Source organism: Prionailurus viverrinus, chromosome X (assembly GCF_022837055.1).
Source record: "Prionailurus viverrinus isolate Anna chromosome X, UM_Priviv_1.0, whole genome shotgun sequence".
NCBI lineage: Eukaryota > Metazoa > Chordata > Mammalia > Carnivora > Felidae > Prionailurus > Prionailurus viverrinus.
Genome location: NC_062579.1, coordinates 29921855 through 29938176, shown reverse-complemented (window position 1 = coordinate 29938176; position 16322 = coordinate 29921855). Strand labels below are relative to the sequence as shown.

The 16322-nt window shown below is 40.7% G+C and overlaps 1 protein-coding gene across 1 annotated transcript in view; it reads right to left on the bottom strand.

The window, feature by feature from the left end:
- Positions 1 to 886: 886 nt before the first annotated feature.
- LOC125157355 (cytochrome b-245 heavy chain) overlaps positions 887 to 16322 on the bottom strand; it is a 33459-nt gene continuing 18023 nt past the window's right edge. The window contains exons 7-13 of the mRNA XM_047843982.1: positions 13621 to 13750; positions 11048 to 11140; positions 8496 to 8749; positions 7483 to 7645; positions 6216 to 6362; positions 3927 to 4051; positions 887 to 2842 (exon numbers count right to left, since the gene is read on the bottom strand). Coding sequence (XP_047699938.1) covers positions 2716 to 2842; positions 3927 to 4051; positions 6216 to 6362; positions 7483 to 7645; positions 8496 to 8749; positions 11048 to 11140; positions 13621 to 13750 — 1039 coding nt within the window. The 3' untranslated portion in view covers positions 887 to 2715. The remainder of the gene's footprint in view (positions 2843 to 3926; positions 4052 to 6215; positions 6363 to 7482; positions 7646 to 8495; positions 8750 to 11047; positions 11141 to 13620; positions 13751 to 16322) is intronic.

The window sequence follows — 16322 nt, the reverse complement described above, 5'->3', positions numbered from 1 at the left end:
AATTGATTCAGTGAAATTTCATTAATGTATGCTAAAACGACTGGGTAAAAGGCTATTGGAGAAAATGAGATTTGTAAGGTCCCAAAGTATTCCCCAAATGTGACTTACTAGTTACAGAAGTAAAATGAAACCTTTCCATTTATACAGAGAAACCTGGTGATCAAACTTAATACCATCAATAGCAGGACCAACTGACAATGGCTACCCTCTAACGCAGTGCACTGAGGATACAACGTCACTTGTACATAGCCTAGAGAGTAAACGTTAGTTCTGTGACAGTGTTAAATTTCTTGGATTTGTTCACTGCCTTGTGGTTATATAGGTAAAAGTTGTTCTTTGGAAAAACATTCTTTGGTGAATCATCATGTGGTATGCTTTAAATATCTTACAATTTTATTGGTCAATTATACCTCAATAAAGCTAAAGAAACATTATAAATAAATATAAATAAATAAGTAATAAAAATTAACATGAATTGGATTAACCAGCGTTTCTTAAAACTTTTTAAATGTTTATTTATTTTTGAGGCGGGGTGGGGGGTAGGGGCTGAGAGAGAGGGAGGCACAGAATCCGAAGCAGATTCCAGACTCTGAGCTGTCAGCACAGAGCCTGATGTGGGCCTCAGACTAGGGGTTCTTTGTCTTTGAGAGATTCTTTCCACAAGGTGAGGTGACACTGTATTGTCTCCTACCAGTGCTGTGAGGGTCCCTAGGACATGAGCAATAGAACTCAGTACCCAGTTTTCCCTTCCCAACCCATAAATCATGACATGTTTGGCATGTCACGTGCAAAAACACAGACTCTCAACCCCAGTGGGGCAGAGCAAATCTTTGCTGTTTGAATCCACCCTTTAATATGAAGACGATCAATAACACAGACACCAACAGAAGCTCATCAATTTTAATAGTTGAGCATGGTTTTAACAGTTCTTCCTAGGATTATATCCCAGAGCCCCCCCTCCCCACCAAAGTACTCAAATACAGCACCTACAAGTATTCAAATTTCATAAATGCAATATTGCAAAAGCAGGAGAACTCAGAGAAGCCTTCATAGCGTTGAGATTAAAAACAATGCTTAATCATCCTCTTGGTACCTGTTGCTAAGCGCTAAATACTAAAAGCTGAAAAAGCTGTATTGGCAGCTGGCAGCTAGCTGCTTGGGAGAAGAATATGGTAATGGCGAGCACTTGTACACTTCATTTTTCATCTCATAACCAGGATAACACAGGACAAGGTTCTCTGTTTTGGTAACTATTCTGGTATCAAGGTAAAAAACCCTGGAGAAATATTTTCAGAGCAACAAATGGAGTTGGTTTTACTCATGCCACAGGGTTAGAGACGGCCAGGATTCTCAGAATTTTCAGAACTGTGATTGCTTCTTCACACATTGGTATAAAGAACTGAAACTATGAGCACAGAGCCTGAGTCATAGTAAATAGCACAATAAAAATTTGGTGAATGAATCAAGTGATACCTGGGTTTCAGTATGAACAGGCTGGACCTAAGTTTCTGTAAGTAAAAACCTTCCTGGGACATTCTGGGGAGGCAACATTCTCACAGCAAGCCTGACTTGTCGGGACCAGCCCTCAGTGACCTGCATGTCCCGGGAGCCCAAAGGAACAACTGAGTTATTACTGCTTCATCCCAGTCCAATGCATATGACCATCCAGCATCAAAATTTGCAACCAGAATCTCAGATTCAATACCACATGTAATCAAAATAAAATGAATTATGTGTAAGCCTCCTTCAATTACATTCAATACATAACAAGACTAAGAAATCTAGGGTGGAAAGTGACCAGTGTGAGAACTTTTTTGCTTTCTTTCATTCTCCTGTTCTCTTCCCCCTTCCCTCACCCTTTCCTCCTAAACCAGTCTTGTGCCCTTCCCCCAGCTTTCTTTTCTTCCTTCCTCATTACCAAAGTAGTTCTAAATATCTGTGGCTTCAGAGGGTGGGGCAAATAAAGCTGTTTTAGTTTCCAGAAATAGAAGCAGTTCTAAGAAAAAAAACAACTGTTTCTGGCCACACTAACAGTGATTTAGAGGCTCTCTCTTGAACTCATGGATATCTAGAACATTCTATGGGGTGTGAATTCAATAGCTACACAGTAAAGCTGGGGATTTTCATTTCTAGGGCATAAATTTGTTGATGGTGATGATGATGATGATGATGATGATGATGATATGACAATAAAACATTAGCCACACAAATAAGAGACATTTTGTGTGTGTGTTTAAATAAAACAAGGGGTAGATGCTTTTTAAAAGCAGATGTGCATATCACATACCTATTTGTCCCAGTTCTTAGTTTAAGGCAGCCTGGTATCATGGAAAGACCACAAAACCCGGAGCGACGTGCACTAGGTCCAAGCTTCATAATGTTAAGGAAGTTACTTCACCATTTCGAGTCCCTATTTTTTTTATCCTAAATACTGAGTCCAGGAATCCTTGTCCTACCTTTCTCTGGCATTACTGTGAGTGAAAAATGAAATACAGTTTGTAAAAGTGCTCTGAAAACCATAAAGCCCCATACAAATGCAAATTACGACTATCAAATGATCTTTGACATCTTTGACATCCCTTTCAGGGAAAACCTGCACATTGTAACTTCATTTTCTCTCTCTTTTTAAAGGGGGAACTTACATTATCAACTAGCATTATTGGGTTGGGTACTTGGCAGCATAATCCTCACTGATTTTCTCGTGGAAGAGACCAGTTAGAAGTTTTCCTTGTTGAAAATGAAATGCACTCCCCGAGGGCCAGACTCAGAGTTGGAGATGCACTGTTTATTGAGGGTTTCCGCCAAGGCTTCAGGTCCGCAGAGGAAAACTCCTATTCTGGTACTTTGGGGAAAGAAAGGAAAAATAAACCATTTTAGGCTTTTGGATGAGATAGACTACAAAGCACCTGGGGGAATCTCTTATTTCCCTCTGCCCCTGTGTCTTTTCCACTAATGGCAGAGTTCAGATTACCCTGCAGGAGAGTGGTTCAGCCCTGTTTGTGGCGACAGCTTCAAAAGGCAGTTGACCACCCTGGAATGACATTCAAGTAGAGTTTACAGAGACCTCTACCACAGAGAAAATGGTGGTGAATTCGTGAGTCTGTGGGCTACTTCACTTCAGGGCTCTATGTCCCCAAACCGTCTCCAGCATCTTGAAATCAGGAACAAATTCTGCTTTAGGTTCACCAACTCGGCCAACAGCTTGGTGGGGATTCATCTCTCTGTGTTTTAGATTCTAAAGTCTCGTTCCTCAAGGTGTGGTTCCAGACCAGTAGCCTCCTAGTCCGCTTTTTAAGAATGTAGGTTCTCGACTCCCACCCCAGACTTACTAAATCAGCATCTGCATTGTGAAAAGATCCCCAAGTGATTTATATGCTCATTAAAGCCTACAAAGCAATGGCCTGAAGGGTGTGTTCGTGGTGATTCTTGAGTTTATCGTGAGTTCTAGTAAGATAGAGGATCCCCTCAAAGTTTCACAACGGCTAAAGCTTTAATGAAGGCAGAAAGGACCTTAGGATGTCTATCAACTTATGATTTTAGACCCCAAAACTAAAACTGAAAGTGGGGATGGTGTCTCCTTAATAATAAAAGTATGAATCGTATTAAATTAGAAGAAGTAGATACACTGGTGAAATTTAGGAGCTGAAAGAAAAGAACCAAGTTACGACCCTTCTTAGGAGGAAAAGGGTTCAGAAACGTGGAGGTGGGGGGCCCAAGCATCTTTGTTTATAATAATTCTCCAGGTAATTTTCGTGTGATTTAAACACTCTCTTGTAAAGTCATACATATCTAGAAAATTTTATTGGGTGTGAAGATAGTAACCTAGGTGTTTTGGTTTGCAGAGCACACAAATCGAGCCGTGTTTGAGAGTTGCTGCTTTAGGCAGGCCATGGGCGTCAAGAACACTGTGGTGGGGGACTCCTTACTTTGGGTGTTGACTCGCAATTGTCTTGAATTCATTATCCCAGTTGGGCCGTCCATACAAGGTCTTTTGTTTCAGGCCTGTGATCACGTCTTTCTCCTCATCGTGATGCACAGCAAAGTGATTGGCCTGTAGGAAAGGACATGAATTCACAAAGCAGAGACATGCTATAAAAAAACCCACAGATATCTTTACATATCTCACAAATGAAGTTTCACTATCCGTTTTAACTATATATATATATATATAGTTGAATATATATATAGTTGAATATATATATAGTTGAATATATATATATAGTTGAATATATATATAGTTGAATATATATATAGTTAAATATATATATATAGTTGAATATATATATATATAGTTGAATATATATATATATATATATATATATATATATATATAGTTGAAGGCTAGAAGGTAAACAAAGATGAAAAAACTGGGTCTCCTCAGGTAACTTATGATCTAGAAGGGCAGACCTTTAGGAGAATTGCTAAGAACTAAAACAGATTAAAATGCACTGATATTTTGGTAACACAATGAGACAACAAATCAAGTCTAAAGTTAGTCTGTGTGTGTGTGTGTGTGTGCGTGTGTGTACACACACAGTCACATGTTGTTTTCTGCCACCCTTCTAGGGAGCCTCAGTTTGAACAACAAATATTTTTCATAAAAGTGGTTAATTAAATGTATTTAAAACTTAAATCAGATTTTAAATTCACTGTACAGGGGATGGATGATGGGCTAAGAAGGGTGGCCAGTCTGGTTTCATAACCATGTAGAGACCAGTTTTGTAAAGCAAAATAATTGTTTTTCAATGCAAATACATTTCCCATTTAAAAAATGGTGCGTGAGTTTTTAAATAATAAAACTGCCAAGTGATTTATATATTATATATTTTCCCCCGGTCTCATTTTGATCAAATATTTGTTGTTGTTTTGCTTTTAAAATTACAGAAGTGGCATTGCGAAATCCCATTTTTCTAGAGCAGCACTTTTCATGGTCCTGTGTCCCTGGATCTACACTTGCAACCAGACTCATCTAAGACCCAGAGAGTCTATGATAAACAATACACCAAAACCCAAATGAGAAACCAGTTTTCACAAACACCAGGCGCCAGTGTGTGGCTATGGCCAGTAGAGACACTGGCCAGTGATAGGCAGACACTCTTGCCTTAGCTCCTCACACAGGGAGATAGCTTCTGTTGCTTCCAGGCCAAGTAATTAATGTTTGCTTATTTAGAAAGATGTTACCCCCTAGGAATCATTAACTTGTTTCAGAATTTCTCAATGTCAACACTTTTGACATTTGAAGCCAGATAGTTCTTTGTTGCAGGGGCTGTCTTATAAATTGTAGAATGCTTTCATTGCAAACATGAAATTGTGCAATGTGCCTGGAGGGAGGGGTACGTGTTTGTGTGTGTGTGTGTGTGTGTGTGTGTGTGTATAATGTGTTATGTCTCATGCATTACATAGTATACTATACCCACATATATATATATACACACAGATACATATATGCTACATACATACATACATATATACATATATACACAATATATATCATCTTCATTAACTATATTTCAATATATTATCAAATATAAATGATAATCATGAACTCCTGGGAGTTGTTAAGAGTGCAGGCTCTGGAACATTCTGCCTCTGCCTCTTACTAGTTCAGCACCTTTGGACAAATGACCTAACCTGTTCTGGGCTTTGGTTTTCTCACCTATAAAGTATGAATAATAACAGTAGCTGTTTCATAGGGCTGTTGTTAGGATTGAATTAGACAATCTATTTAAACACTAATAAAAGTGCCAAGCACATAGTATAGGCTTAATAACTATGAGCAGTTATTATTACTACTTATTAAATGTATTGTGTATATTGAAAAACACACATAAACATAAAATTAGAAGAATATGTGTGTGTGTATACTGATATAAAGGTAGAGATATATAGAGAGAGAGATATAAAGAGAGGTGGATCATCTTGTCCACCTGGTTTGAGTCCCCTGGTAGGAATGTGGCTTTAATACAGTCAAAGTCATGGCACCTATTCCCTTGTAAGTTCCTTAGCTTTGATCTGTTCCTCAGATACTAACTTTGAATCTAGGCTCGTTAGTCTGAACGCGTGGGGATATTGAGTGAGGGTGGACAGGCTGGATCACTGAAATCCATCAACAGTTCTTGGTAAAAACGGTACACAAAATACTCCCATAACCAAAGGGAAGTCAGTCAGCCCTGGACACTGGGGGAAGGACCTGAGATCTGGGACGTCGCCCTCACCTGAGACTCATCCCAGCCGGTGAGGTAGATGTTATAGCTGAGGAAGCCGGCGTTACTCCTCTCCAGCATCTGGGTCTCCAGCAGCTGCAGCAAGTCGGCAAACCACTCAAAGGCGTGCGTGTCCCGGCAGAGCCAGTAGAAGTATATCTGCAAGAGCCACAGATCATGAAGCAGTCTAGATTTAAATAGGCCTTATCACAACTGATATATGGATTTCTGCTCTTCCCCCCACTCGACTTTTTCCTGCTGCTCAGAACGCCTGGAAACATAACTTTTCAGAAAGCACTGGGCGTTTCATAAGCTAGCTCGCGTGAACCTGTGCTGGCCTTCACACTGGTGGGGCAGTAAATCAATAGCTTGGTCTCAGAAGTACATGACTTAGGAAAAAACATTAGCTCCCCACTTTCCCTCTAGGTCTGCCCTTACCCACCCCAGATCCCTGGCTTCCTTTGTACACAATAGGATCAGGCATTCCTGAGTTCCTCCTCCATACAGTAAAGAGAGAAAGGGGAGAATGAAAAGTCAAGGTACACTCCATGTCCCTATTAGAGGTTACCTCTATAGTTATTAGAATGACTCACGTTTTATTCAAGGTGTCCTTTACCAGGCAAGGAAACCAAATTTACATGTGACCAAAAAAATGCCCTGGGAATTTATTCTGAGGAGCTGCCCAGAAGAAAGTAAACGTTTCATGAAAGGACATGTCTCCTGCCCTCCCCTTGCAAACTAAAAAGTACTGGGGGACTGGAAATGGAATCAACCTCAATGTCTAACACAGGATGATAGAAAAGTTTTTCTATATCCTCTCAATGGAACACAGAGGAATCATTAAAAAGGATCATTATAAAGCCTGTGACAACACTGAAAAACACCATAATATGTTTCTGCTAAAGCAGGACATGAAGGTATATGTACAACTTTCCAGGAGTATGTAAACTTGTGGGGAAATATTGGAAGAGAATACACAAAAACAATAGCTACTGGACTGGGGTTGTGAACACTTTCTGTCGCATCTTTGTTTCTTGTGAATTTCGACTAATGCTGTACGAGCATAGTACATTGCTTTCGATAATAGACCTGCTTCTATGAAAGCACATTTAACTTCTCAAATCGCCCTTTTATGAGAAGTCGGTCTCGCTGCAACCACGCAGAACTTGTCTTCACTTCCTTTGGTCTCTACCAGCCTCTGCCCTGAAGTCTCTCTCAGGCTTCACTAGGCAGAACCTAACGACCTTATCCGAGCCCTGTGAAAAATGAGAGAACTTACCTTTTTGAGCCTCAGATTGGTGGCATTATTGCAATATTTGTACCAGACGGACTTGAGAATGGATGCGAAGGGTGTGACCCCGATCCCTGCTCCCACCAACATCACCACCTCATAACTGAACACGTCTTCACTGGCGGTGCCAAAGGGCCCATCAACAGCTATCCTGGAAGGAGGCGTGTGAGGAGATGGTTACGGGGCTATCTTGCACTTCAGAGCAGGATAGGGCACAGGTTTTCACTGGGGGTGTGTGCAATCGAACATCGAACCGGGACGACGTATCTATGGGGCACTTTCTTTTCTGAAATAGCTTTCAAGTAATGAACCTGATGTCAACAGTGTGGTTGGAAGTAATAAAAGGAAGTTTTAGCTAACTGAAAACATTTGATAACTCTCAAGGGTGTTTTTTCATCTCTCCACACCCTTCACCTACCACACACACACACACACACACACACACACACGCGCGCGCGCGCACGCACGAGATTCCTGTTTACATCACACCCTGAAGTAAACTGAGAATTTTCTGTCATAACATCTTATAAATTTAATATCTTCAATTTGCACTTGTGTATTCATCGAGTGAATCAACAAGCTTTTCTCTAGCATCTACTAAGTGCCCAGCACCGTCTCAGGCATGTGGGAAGGAGGGGACAAAGTGAATAATATGTGGCATTTACCCTCAAATAACATATATCAATTAAATTTTAAGAACATCTTTGATACACTATAACTTTGTTAGAAAAGTTAATATAACTTGGCCTTGACCCTTACCCATTTAAAGGAATTTGGGAATATTTGTTATTAAAGTTTGATTAAAATATTTTATGTTTCACACAAGACTTATACGCATAAACACACCACACACATACAATGGGGAACACAGAGATAGCTGCCTATATTTGTAGAACTTGTGTGTTCTACAGATAGTAGAGTGAGAGACGGGAAAAGAGGAGCTATTTAGTGACATTTTCCCTGAATTCATACACTTTCGTACATACACACTTTGTACTTACTTAGGTAGTTTCCAAGCATCTTGAAACTCTTGTTTATCACAGCCACAAGCATTGAAAAGTCCTTCTGTCCAGTCCCCAACGATACGAATATGGATGCTAAAGAAGTCTTCCTCAGGGGCGGAGGTCAGCGTGAAAGGGTGCCACTCCAGCCTGGACACCTGGGGACACTTGACGAAAATGTATTGTCCCACCTCCATCTTGAATCCCTTCTTCTTCATCTGTAGCTCGATGGTTTTGAAAGGGTGAGTGACCACCTACAGAACAAAACAAGTTGAGCCCCTCTCCTCAACTTGGGACAACTCCCAAGAGTCATCCCAACCCTGGCATTCCCTGTAGCATCAGCTGAGGCTGCAGTTGCGACCTCATTGAGGGCCAGCTATTTCTTCCCCTGTCCTGACTTTCTTTTCTTTTGCAGGTTCCTTTCCTGAGACTATGCCTCAACAAACCTTCTGCATGCAGTTCGCTGTTTCAGACTCTTTGCCAGGGAATCTAACTGAAGACACCAGCCTATTGTGATATTTTTTTTCTCCAAGAAGTCAAGGCAGGTAACTACAAACAGGAAGAAGAGATGTCTTCCTGCTCAGTCTTCCTGCCTCCCCAGGGGATGATTGAGAGCCTTGGCAGCTGGATAGAAGAAGGAGACCCCATTGGCTAGTAGTATAGTAACATCCCCCAAACCAAGCCTAAGGTACTAGTCTATCTTTGTCCTGAGCCACACCTTGAATCTGCCTGATTCCACGCATTGTTTCTACATTTCTACCTACCTGGGAAGTATACCATCCATCTCTCCCAAAGCCAGGCCCCAACCACCCGTTGCCATCCTCATTCTCTATGTATACAAGTGTTCGTGACAGCTTTGTTTATAAGAGCAAAACATTGGAAACAGTCCAGACATCCATCAACTGGTGAGTTGGTAAATAATTTTAAAAAACACAATCAAAAGCTGTGATTACAATACAGAAAGTAATATATTTCTGGGACAATTCTTGAGATACCTAGGACTTTCTATGTACAACTAACAAACAAGGGACATCAAGGAAAAGAAAAATCAATAGAAACAAAACAGCAGCTTCCCAAATGTTGACTGATAATGTGAAACTTTCCCTTCCATGAGCGAGGAGGAGTAAAGTGGGAAATCCTATTGATACACATTGCGAAACATTTCCAAAACTTGTGATTTAAATAGATGTTAAATGATAAGCTGTAACTGACTTCCTTTCTTCACTGAAACAAAGAGCCACAATGCTTCATTTTGAAAACAGAAAATAAAAATTTATGAAAATTATTTTGAAAATGATGTTCACCATGTTGCAATTTTGTATGGTGAAAACATTTTTTACCCTGTTGCAATTTCGATACCACAGGCGAAATTGGGATGGAACTAAATAAACTGTACCAGTAGACAGAATTGACACTGGAATACTTTTGGATGACATCTTGTTTCTTTTCTTTTCTTTTTTGAGAAGAAAATGAATATCTATGTTTATAAGAAGAAAGTGAATATTTTCTCCACAGGAAAACAAGTTTGTCTTTGAAATATGTTTAAGGGAAATCCTTGTCTGCTTAGTCAGGTCTGGCCTAATAAGGAAAATTTTGTGGCAGCTCTTTTTGCTCATCTTTGGGTTTTTTCTTATAATACAATAGAAGTATCATAAAAGGAGAAGTGCTGTCGCTTCCTATATTTCACGATTTCTAAGGCCAGCTGGACTAACTTTACTCTGGCCTTCCATAGATGCCAAGAAAGAAAAGCTTGGGTGGAGGATGGAACATTTGTTGAACTGTATTGAGTCGAATTAAATTTTATTTGATAAAACTAGCTTTGTCTGTTGTTTCCTGAAGCTATAAGCAGGAATTTCTATTTCTATTTAATTAGTTGTATATTTACATAGTTAGTAATGAGAAGCAGCATAGAAGCATGGGGAAAAAAGGCCACCTTGTACCTGGTGTTGATGAACTCAATTCTAGATGCAGTTTAGTTACTAACCTCCTTGAGACTTTGGATTCTTCAACTCTGATATTCTATGATTACATACACAGCACAGAAAAGGAGATAAAGGGAGACTTGGAATGCTATCTCAACCTCAGTCAGACCTGCCCTTGGCTCCCTGGTTCTTTTAACATCTGAGTATTTTAAGGCTCAGTGTGTGCCCTCTTGAACTCATGTGTTTTGCCTCTTCACTCTTAATCTGCTCACATCATCACTGTATGCTTCTCCCCTCTACACACACACACACACACACACACACACACACACAATGAAAGAGAGAGAGAGAGAGAAAGAGAGTGAGAGAGAGAGATTCATGCACACAAAACAGTCGGCTTTATTTTTCAACAGAAAATGTTAACTTGTAGCTCCCTGAGTTAAAAGGTCCAACCACTTGATTATCAAGCTAAGTACACTGACTGAAATTAACTATAGGTCTTCTCTCTACCCTACGTTTAATGGAAAGAAACCGGGTGAAAGACAGCTCTGACCAATGATATAGAGAACTTGGGTAAACTTGTTCATGATATAGTTAGATGCTATTAGTAATTCGTAAACCAGACAATACCTTAGTGATGACCACTTTCTGTTGAGATCGCCAAAACCGTACCAACCTCTCACAGAGATACAGAAACATGGGACCAACAATCCATTTCCAAGTCTGTAATTGGAGCAAAAAATGAAAACAGGATGTGTTAAGGGGTAGTAGGTAATACAAGATTCATGAGGACAAAACATTGTAGAAGTCAAGTTAATCTTTGTAGGCTTGTTTAAATATTTGATATTAGATTAGTAAATTTGTTGTGCAACAGAACACATCATAAAATATCTAAAATCAAAGCAAATTTTTGAGTCGATAAAAATGAGCATTGTCCTTGGCCACATTGGGGAACTTCATCTACAGTATGAAACTCTCCCAAGAGGAACTGTCCAAAAGAATGGGATTTCCTCCTCGTGTTGCAACAGCAGTTGCAATAACCTTACAGCAGAGCAAGGTTGGTTTCAGAATTAATGTTTCTCTTAAGGATACCATTTCAACAACACCATATTTTTCAATGCAACATTGAAGTTGCTTTCTCTCAGCCATGCAGTCAAAGCTTAATCTTTTGCAAGATAAGAAATTTTATGCAAGAATGCAGCTGTTTCTCCAATATCCTGGTAAGTTCTCAGAGCTATGCAATATACCTGCTGAATAGGGATAAGCCCAAAGACTTTTAGATTTCTTTAGATCCCCTTCTGGTCAGAAACTCCAGTGTTTCATAACACTGGAGTTACCCTGTACTATTATTGGCTATAATAAAAACCTTTAGGACACACAGTTCCATCCTGGGGCGCAGTCAGTTAGGTTCCTAGTTTAATATCTGAAATAGCCAAGAGCTTTAGAAGGCAACATTACTTAAAAAGATGGCATTCCAGAATGGATTCCAAGAAAGAAAAAAAAATTCCAAAGTCTCACATAGGGTCTTTCTATTAAATTTTTTGAAGAAACTTGTTATTGGAAGTTGAGAGCACCTGAATATCTGCCCCGAAAGTTAGAAATATTCTGCTGCTGGCCTTTGTTTTCAAGGGACAGGTTTTTTTTGTTTAATTTTTTAAACTTTTTAAATGTTTATTAACAGAGAGAGAGAGCGGGGTAGGGGCTGAGAGAGGAGGAGAGAGAGAGAATCCCAAGCAGGTTCTATGCTGTCAGCACAGAGCCCATATAGGGCTTGAACCCACAGAACTGTGAGATCATGACCTGAGCCCAAATCAGGAGTTGGATGCTTAACCAACTAAGCCACCCAGGTGCCCCGTCATGGGACAGGTTTTTAAAACATCCTGACATCTGGGGCACCTGGGTGGCTCAGTCAGTTAAGTGTCCGACTTTGGCTCAGGTCATGATCTGACGGTTCGTGGGTTCGAGCCCTGCGTCATGCTCTGTGCTGAAAGCTCAGAGCCTGGAGCCCGCTTCCAGTTCTGTCCAGTTCCGCCCCTCCCCTGCTCTCTCTCTCTCTCTCTCTCTCTCAAAAATAAATAAACATTAAAAATTAAAAAAAAACATCCTAGCATCATCCATCTATTTCCTGGGTGCCACAATGGGGCCCCACTGAATGGAGCCAGGTCTCAGACATTGCCTCTAATCCCAGAAACCCAGAAGCTCCTTTGAGGTAGATGCCTATTAAGGTAGTACTCTGATTCCAGCTGTCTTCAAGGAAATGTGCCTTCCTCTAAACCATATGAGGGCCTGCAATACAGTTCCTTTTTTTTTCCTTTCTATTGATGTCTGTATGTAGAGGGGCAGTGCATTGAGATGTCTGGTGCTTTCATTAATGAGCAAGGTTGCTTCAAGATGTTAAGTCCCTGGACAGCATACTGTGTCTTAGAGGAAGAAAACTGTTATAGTAGGAAAGTAGAAAAAATTAAGGAGAAAATGAGATGGGACATCTGCCTTTCTGTTACACTGTGCTTAAAAAAATTATAATCCTGTCCAGAAGCCCTATACAGATGTTGATTTTTGCCTAGTTTTATACCAACGGTTAGCATGATAACCAATAGAGTATACTGCCTGCCAATGGAAGAAAAGATATGAAGAACACAGGGCCCACTTCTCACTCAGTGGAGCAGAGATATTGAGAATACACAAAATGGAATTGTGCAGCACACCCAACAGGAGGTCTGAACAGAGGGTTAATATCCCCGCATGTTTTCCCATGGGCACCCTTGCCACACTCCTGCTCTATACACAAAGCCTTTGGGTGTTGGTAGGAACCTTATATCCAAAGAGGCTCATAGCTCCTTCTAAGTGACTATCTGAGTCATCCAACTCAGCTCAGAATGGAATCCCTCTGGAAATCATTAACTGCTATCATGGCCTCATATCCAGAAGAGAAGAGATGGAATTTCTTGAACCCCAACAGCACTTTCAAAAACAATCCTTTTTCAAGTTTTAGATCAGGATGTTCAGAACAGACCAATGCAATCCTTATTTTTCAAGAAATAATTCTAGACAATAAGTGTAGCAGAAAAAAGTAGACACATAACATTCTAGCACTTCCATGGCCTTCGTAATGGACAGCTCTATGACATCTGTACGTATTTCTTAGACACAGTTTGAAGATGGTTGGTAAAGAAATCGTAAAAGTAACAATGAATTGTACATACCATAGGAGGGTTCCCAGAAAACTGTGGGATTGGGCATTCCTTTATTTTTCCCCATTCTGAGATCTTTTTCTCACAAATTTCGTGATGGTGTTGGTCTAAACTCTGTGGGGTCTGCCCACGTACAATGCGCCTGGGGAGGAAATGTAAGTCTGGATGGTTTAGTAGCAAGAAATCAAGCGCTTAGTATTTTGAGACTCTGGGCATATTTCAAGTATTCTAATATGAATCCTGTACTTTCCATTTACCAGTAATATATTATTGACCCCTCTGAATAGATTTGAGGAAGGGAAAGAAAATATGTCTTCTTCAGCAATAGAAAAAAGATATGTATAATGGCACAAAGTATAGGTAACATCGTACAGGGTAAGTTTTGGATCATTAATATGTGTTTTCTTAAAGGGAGCATCTGTGCTTCCGTTTCAAGTGTTACTTTCATTTATAAACAAACGGAAACAGGAAAACCGTAAATCTAACAGAGCAACGAGTAGCCCATACAGTGCCTTGGTGCAAATTAGAAAAAGACGCCCCCTCTGAGAGGGCAGTACTAGAGGCAAAGAGTATGGCCAGCAAAGCGTGGGCTAATTTGATGCCCTGAGGACAGGCACCCTTGTGTAGTTGACAGTCCATATACTCATACACAGTAGCTTTGAGGCTTAGTCCAAGTGCTTCATCGGTTGAACCCAAATTGCCTAAATTGAACCAAAAAGTTTTATCAATTTAAGAAGACTCTGTGGAGATTATGACATTCTCACAGACGTCGGCACTAATGGTGTGCCCTTTGAAGTGCTCACAGCCCATTCATTTCAATTCCATAAACTGTAATTGAGCAACTGTTAACACACAAGACAATGTGGGTTTAGTGGGAACAGAGGAAGGGAGGCACAAGGTCAGGTAAGTCAGGTTCCTGACCTCGAGGAACATAAATTGCAGGGTCTTCAGAATATGTGAGAATAGAGGCACAAAAGGCCCTTTGCAATAGTTTCTATGGGGGAGCTAAACTTTATTGTGCCATTTGGTACATTCTGCAAATGGTTTTTTTAACTCTTATTTTTAGAGAGAGAGAGACAGAGAGAGAGGAGGAGAGGAGCAGAAGGAGAGAGAGAGAGAGAGAGAGAGAATTCTAAGCAGGCTCCACACCCAGTACAGAGCCTGACACGGGGCTCGATCCCACGACCCTGGGATCATGACCTCAGCGAAAACCAAGGGTGAGACACTTAGCCGACTGAGCCAAGCAGAGGCTCCTGTGACTGTTCTAATTCAAGGCTGTTAACCATCCCTTTCTGTCCTTACGTTTGGGGGCAGAGAATTACTGTGCCAGACCTGGGGAAAGGCACTGTACACAAATTATCTCAGTTGACCCTCATAACAAGATTGAATGGTAAGTATTAGCACCCCCATTTTACATATGAGAACACCGAAGCTTAGAGAAACTAGTAATTAGAAGCAGAATGATTTGGAGAAAACACTTCTGGGCCTAGGTCAGACAGCGTTGGTTTCAAATCCCACGTCTACCGCTTGCTAGTTTGGTGGCCTTGGGAAGTTATTGAACTTCCTCCAAGCCTCAGTTTCTTTAGCTGTAAAATAGGTAATAATAATACCTAATTAAAGGTTTATTTTAGTAATCAATCGGCATGATGCATAAAAAATGCCGGGCACAAAGTAAGAGTCTAACAAATGATAACTATCAAAGTTTCTAATGCCCAAGTTCACATGCGGAGTAAGTGAGAGGGAAAAAAAGGGGGGGGGGGAGGGGATTCTCCCGTCTTCTCACTGCCAGGACCAGAAGTCAGAAAACCTGGATATTAATCCTAGCTCAGCTTCTGCCTGGCCAGGAGACTGTGAGCAATCAGCCAACCAATGTACGTAGCAGATTCTGTTCAGATGGAGAGTGGGGTAAATCCGTCTCCTCTGTCTGCTCCAAAGGAAAATGTATAGTTGAGAAACTGTACAAGCATAAAGTGCCGGAATTACTAAACTAGAGATGGGGAGAGATTCATTTTGTTTTCTCTAGGATTCTCTGAAACAGCTGGGTTATGACCACATCCCATTTAAAGATTTTCAGTTGCTTTAGGAAAGTCAAGAGATTCTTTGTCTACACAGATTTCCCGGTGCTTAAGAGCTGATCAGGGGTCGGAGTCAGCAAGTGGATTAAGAATGCACACAAGTAGTTGCTCAGTGCTGCTCCTTCCTGCCCTTCCCCTTTTCACACTCAGGTCTTAATCACCTCTAGGCCAACTTGGCTCTCAGCAGAGTCATTGAGCCTTGAGTATCTACTCCCTTCATGCTTAGCTATAGAGCCTCAGACCCACCAGGGAACTTCCCCACGCCTACTTTTGTGTGCAGGTGTGAGAACCAGCTGGTGTGAAATAGCATAAAAAGGAAACCTGATATTAAATAGGATTCCCAATAAGGGAACTGTCCCAACCACACATGCAGGCACTGAGTCTCTATGAGAGTATTTGTCACAGCCTGCCTTAGAGCAGCTGTGCCACTTACAAACAGGGTGACTTGGGCTACATATTTTACCTCTGTTAGTCTGTTTCCTTGTCTACAATCTCCCCCAGGAAATGGGGATGTGAGAGCATCTCTACCTAAAAGAAACATTTCATGTCTATAACAAGTGCTCAATAGAAGAGAGCTCTTACCTTTATCATATTAGAAGGCTGGAAGGCAATAACCATGTATTTTTCCTTCTAGTATTC